The 5,490-nt window shown below is 67.4% G+C and overlaps 1 protein-coding gene across 1 annotated transcript; it reads right to left on the bottom strand.

Annotated features, from left to right (window-relative positions):
- Positions 1-2,629: 2,629 nt before the first annotated feature.
- On the bottom strand, positions 2,630-5,126 carry CDKN1C (cyclin dependent kinase inhibitor 1C). Its single transcript, XM_045486302.1, is given in 5 exon segments — positions 2,630-3,253; positions 3,255-3,350; positions 3,451-3,585; positions 4,544-4,808; positions 5,016-5,126. Coding segments are annotated over 4 exon segments (531 nt in total). The 5' UTR covers positions 4,799-4,808; positions 5,016-5,126; the 3' UTR covers positions 2,630-3,208.
- Positions 5,127-5,490: the final 364 nt, after the last annotated feature.

Below are 5,490 nucleotides of genomic sequence, written 5' to 3'. Positions count from 1 at the left end.
ACACCCAGCAGCAGGTCAGGCCGGCCCAGGCCAGAGACCCCCACACAGCCTCCAGGCCCCGCTCTCCCGCCTCATCCGGACCCTCCGGCTCAGACACGCTCACCGGGCCTTCTTCACGACCTCTGGCCTCCAGACCCCGTCCCAGCTGAGCACACGCCCCCCCCCCCCCCCTTCAGCTTCCCTGAGTGTGCAGCTGATGCTCCCTGCCCGCCACTGCCCGGGCCAGTCCCTTCTCAGCCTCTGCCCGGTGGGCCTCCAGCTTAAAGCTCCACATCCTGTCTTCCCGGCCTGGTCTGTAGGAAGCTACCGTGTGGCCAGAGTCTGGCACGCAGCATTCGCTCAGGCAGGACCAGTGGGAGCCTGCAGGAGATGCATGGTCCTACACGCACCGCACACCGACTGCGTGTGCCGGGCACGGCGCACAGCACGGCACGGCACGCTTTGTGTGTGTGAGCCCGAACTCCTCTCCTGCGGTCCTGGGGCCTGGCTCCCCTCCCCGCCGTGCGCCTGCCTTCCAAGGCACAGGACAGCACAACAGAGCAGTCCCAAGCCCCTCAGCCCCGCCGAGGTCAGTGATCCGTCCTCCCACAGCTTGCCCCGTGCCTCGGTTTCCTCCTTAGACAAACAGTGGGGTGGGGCCACATGGGGAGGGTCTCGCTGAGGAAGAACCGTGCTCAGCCCCTGCCATTAGGGCCCCGAGACCGGATGTCATGAGTGTGGCTGTTAGGATTATTATTATCATGGATCCCCAGGGGAACTGGGATCAGGCCCTGACTGAGGACAGACCCATCCCACATGTGTGCTGACTGCCGACCGCTCCCCGGGTGCTCTGGGCTTGGGCAGGGCCTGGGGGTCTGGAGAGGAAAGGGCCCATCCTGACAGTAGGGTACATACTCATGCTTCCCGTCAGGAGCACAGATGAGAAAAGAGATCTGGGGCCAACCATCCAATGCTATTGTTTCCCTAAGATCCTCACATGAGGGTCACAGGGCGCCAAAAGCAGGAAACTGAGGCCCACCGAGGGATGGAAGGGCTTGCCTCCGGCCAACGTGTGCCCAGGGTCATGCGTGTGGCTCAAAATCCCATCCTTGCTCCCCGTGGAGGACAACCTCCAGGTATGCGTTACCATCTCCGGCGGAGGTGGTGGGGGACCGTCCCCAGAAACAGTATTATTGTTGGTCCTCCCAGCACCGTGCGTTTGAGAAAGCCAGGGAGCGGGAGTGGGAGCGGGGGTCAGGTGGGTCGCACTCCTGGGTAGCAGGCCAGGGCTGCGTGGGGAGCAGGGTGGCAGGTCTCCGAAGCAGTCTGCTTGGGGGCTTCCCGGGGTCCCTCCCCCACCAGATTCGGTCATGGGTAGATCGGTGGGGGGGATGCTCTCCGCCAGGTGCGCGACCCAGCAGCCCCCATGTACGTCTCCTCCACCAGGCTGTGGTCACACGGGTGGGGGTGGGGAAGGCCCCCTCGAAGCCAGGCCCCCGCAGGCCTGATTCCCAGGTTGCGATCGGGCCCATGATGTCATCAGCTGAACGTCGCGGGCGGGGGGGGGGGGGGGGGCCCTGCTTTCACTGCCCGCGCATCTCGGAGTGATCCGTCCAGCCCCATCTCCCTCCTCCAGGTCCGTTTAGGCACTTGGGGGCAGGTTAATTATGAGTCTGGATGCATCTTCCAAATGGAAGGTTGGGCCCAGCCTTTGTCCCTGACCCGTGGGGGACGTCAGTGCTGCACCCGGCCCCAAAACGGTTAACTTCAATACACCACCGGTTCCGCTTTTCCGGGTCCAGGGCACCAGCACAAATCCTGCTAGCCGTCAGTTTGTGCCGCTTTACGTCACCCTTTCCATTGTAAGCCATAATTTTCAGAGGTTTATAGGTCAGCTATAAAAAAATAAAATAAAATAACCCTCCTCTTTTCGACTAAAAGAGAGCACTCGGAAACCAGAAGACTGGTGGGTGCACGCGGGTGGTTCCTCGACTCCGAGTTCCTCCACGGCGGCAGCCCACCCCTCCGCACCCCTCCCCACCCCCACCTGGCCCCAGGCGCCTCCCCTTCCCCGGTCCCCACCCCCCTCGCAGGCCTTCAGGCCGCCCCTCCCCCACTGCTGGCGCGTACCGGCCAGCAACATGTCAGGGCTCCCCTGGCCCGACCCGTGGGGGACCCCGGCCCCACCGAGCTGGGGACCCGGGAGCCGTCGGGGCTGCACCCCGAGTGCTGGCGCCGCAGTAGTCAGGAGGGGGGATGGGCCATGGCCCAGCCCCTGCGAGTGCCCACCTGAGCCCCATGGGGGCTCAGCCCAGCGCGGCTGGGGTGTGGGTGGTTTCCTTGGAGCAAGGGACGCACGGAGCCCGAGAGAGTCTCGGCGCACAGCCCCGCGCGCCTCGAGGGGCGGCGGGGGGCGGTGGGGGGGGGGGTGTGTAGCAGAGCGAGGGCGGGGCCGCTCATCCCTAAGTTAGGGGCCTAGAGCAGGTGGTCTTTAGCCAGTCCTGCCAGGAGAAAGCCCCTCTCCCTTCGGAGTGGATGGCCTACAGCGTAGCCTGGCCGCCCCCTCTGTCCAGTGTCCTATCTCCCTAACTTGTGGGGGCGCCAGAGAAGAAAGCTGGGAGGCAGGGTACAAGGACACACGGAGCTGACCTGCGGCGTTTTTCGGCCTCTTTATTTGGAACCCGGCGGACGAGGGGCCGGGGCAGTGCTGCAGACGGCTCAGGAACCATGTTAACAGATTTGTCTTCCAGTTTAAAATAGCCATAATAATAAAAGAGACAGAGAAAGCGCGAAGAGAACTGCTAACTAGCTGGGCTTGTTCGGCAGCTACAGCTTGTGAGCGACCCCTCCCCCCCCAGAGTCCGCTATAAAAATAAATTTACATTTGTCGATAACCAGATGCGGGTGACGTGCCTTTGGCGGAACCAGTAACCGAGCTATCGCGCGGCAAAGCGGCCCGCGCCTCGGCATAAATAGAAAATATAAGTTAGTATAACTTTAAAAACTTTTTGTACAAATATACATGTTTTTTCTTTTTTCCTTTTTTTTTTCTTTTTTCATTTTTTTTTTTTTTTTTTTTTTTTTTTTTGCACTGAGTTTCAGCAGAGATTAAACACTTTATATAAATGACTCTTAAAGCTTTACACCTTGGGACCAGTGTACTCCTCGTGCAGAATACATTTAGATATAAAAGACGTTATTAATACATTGCACAGTTGTTTTTTTTTTTTTAAATTTTAAACATAAAACCGAACGCTGCTCGGTGGCAGCTGCCGGCCGGTTGCTGCTACATGGACGGTCCCAGCCGAGGCCCAGCGCTCCTGTCCTGTCCGCTGCCCAGCGGGCTCCCTCGGGGCTCTTTGGGCGCGAGGCTGCGGGGGAGAGAGGCTCGGTGAGCGACAGCACACAGGGTGACCGCCACGACCCCGCGGGGCCAGCCCTCCCCGCCCCGCGCGCCCCTGCCGCGCCCACCTCATCGCAGCCGCTTGCGCGGGGTCTGCTCCGCCGAGCCCACGGCCGGAGCGGCGCCAGGGGCGGCGCATCCCGCGGGGACCTCGTTCGACGCCTTGGCCTCGGGCGCGGGTCTCTTGCGCTTGGCGAAGAAATCTGCGGGCGGCAGGCGCGCGCGCAGCCGGTCAGGGCGGGGTCGGCCGGGGAACCCGAGCGGGGGCCGGGACGGGGGAGCGAGCGGGCGGGCGGGCGGCCGGCCGGCCAGGGTGGGGGCGCCGTCCCCGCCCGCGCCGAGGTCCGCGGCGGGTCAGCTTTGTTTACGTCGCCGCGCAATGTGCTGTGTAAGCATTTCTCCTTGTCCCGCGGCCAAGCCCCCCGGGGCCGCCGCCGCGCTTAACCCCCTCCGCGCCGCGATCGCCGCGCCCGCCGCGCCCGGGGAGGGGCTCCGGCGGCCGGAGCGGGGACGGCGCGCCCGGGGGCGGGGGGCGGGGGGAGGCCAGGCGCGCGCTCTCCCATCCCTCCCGCGCCCCGCCGCTCGCGAGCACAACAGCGGGGCGGGCCGGGGTGCGGGCGCAGCCGCGCCCTGCGCGCCGCTGGCCCTTTAATGCCACGGGAGGAGGCGGGGACCGAGTGAGGCCCCCGAGGCCGGGGGAGCCCGGCCGGCCGGACAAAGCAGGGCCGGGCCGGGCCGGGGCGGGGCCGCGCGGGACTCACCGGAGATGAGAGGCCCCGGCAGCTTCTTGATCGCGGCGCCTCCCGCGGCAGCGGTGGTGGCAACAGCCGCGGCGGCGGCGGCGGCGGCGGCGGCGGCATTGGTGGCGGCGGCGCCGGCGGCAGCGGCAGTGCCCGGCGCGGGGCGCCCCGAAATCCCTGAGTGCAGCGGCTCGGCTAGGGGCTCCTGGCTGCGCGGCGGCGGGACCGCCTCCTGCTCATCGCTCTCCTGCGGCGCCGCGGCTGGGGCCGGGGCGGGAGCCACCGCCGGGCCGCCGGACGGCGGCGCCGGCGCCTCCCCGAGGCCGTCGAGGGGCTCATCGGCCGGCGGCGCGGGGGGCGGGCTATCGCCTGCGCCCTCCGGGCGGGGCCGGGGCGCCAGGAGCAGGCGGCAGCGCCCCACCTGCACCGTCTCGCGGTAGAAGGCGGGCACGGAGTCGCTGTCCACCTCGGTCCACTGCAGGCGCCCGGGGCCCCGCAGCGGCACGTCCTGCTGGAAGTTGTAGTCCCAGCGGCGCTGGTCCTCGGCGCTCAGCTCGGCCAGGCGGATCTGCAGCTCGCGGCTCAGCTCCTCGTGGTCCACCGGCCCGAAGAGGCTGCGGCAGGCGCTAGTGCGCGCGAACAGGGGGAAGGTGCGGCGGGCGACCAGGCGCTCCATTGCCAATGTGCTGCAGAGACACACGTCGAACCTGGCCCGGGGCTGCGCGGGCCGGGGCCGCGGGAGAGGAGAGGAGAGGAAGAGGAGGAGGAGGAGGAGGAGGAGGAGGAGGAGGAGGAGAGGAGAGGAGGGCGGAGGCCGGGCGCAAGTGAGACCCCGCGCAGTCGGAGTCTGCATTTGCAAAGGGACGCGGCGGGAGGGCGGGCGCGGCGGCTACCTGGCGGTCGGGCCTCGGGCTGCTCCTGCGTGTCGCTTGCGGTGTCGTCCGGCCGGCGGCCGCGCCCCCTCAGTGCCTGTCCTCGCCCGCTCGGCTCGCTCGGGCCTGGCTGGCACCCACCGAGCGCAGAGCACTTGGCCTGTGGAACGCCCAGCCCTCGCGCGCCCCTTTATACGCGAGGGTCCCAACCCCCCCCGCGCGGGGGCCCCGCCGCGATTAGCATAATGTAGTATTTTCAGTTTCAACAACACGGCGGCGATTGGCCCGCGCCGCTCTGCCCCCGCCCCGCTGGCGGGCCCGGCCCCCGCGTGCCGCCCATTGGCCGCGTGCACACACCCACCCGAGGGCGGGGCGGGGCGCGCGGGCCGATTGGCGGGGCGCGGGCCGCGCGCGGCGGCGGGCGGGGGGCGGTGAGAGGGGCGGGGCCCGAGTTAAAGGGCGCTGCGGGCGGTAACGTGACACCGCGGCGCCCCGC

Source organism: Leopardus geoffroyi, chromosome D1 (assembly GCF_018350155.1).
Source record: "Leopardus geoffroyi isolate Oge1 chromosome D1, O.geoffroyi_Oge1_pat1.0, whole genome shotgun sequence".
Lineage (NCBI taxonomy): Eukaryota > Metazoa > Chordata > Mammalia > Carnivora > Felidae > Leopardus > Leopardus geoffroyi.
Note: the sequence above shows the minus strand (reverse complement) of the source record. Positions and strands in the feature narration are given on the sequence as shown.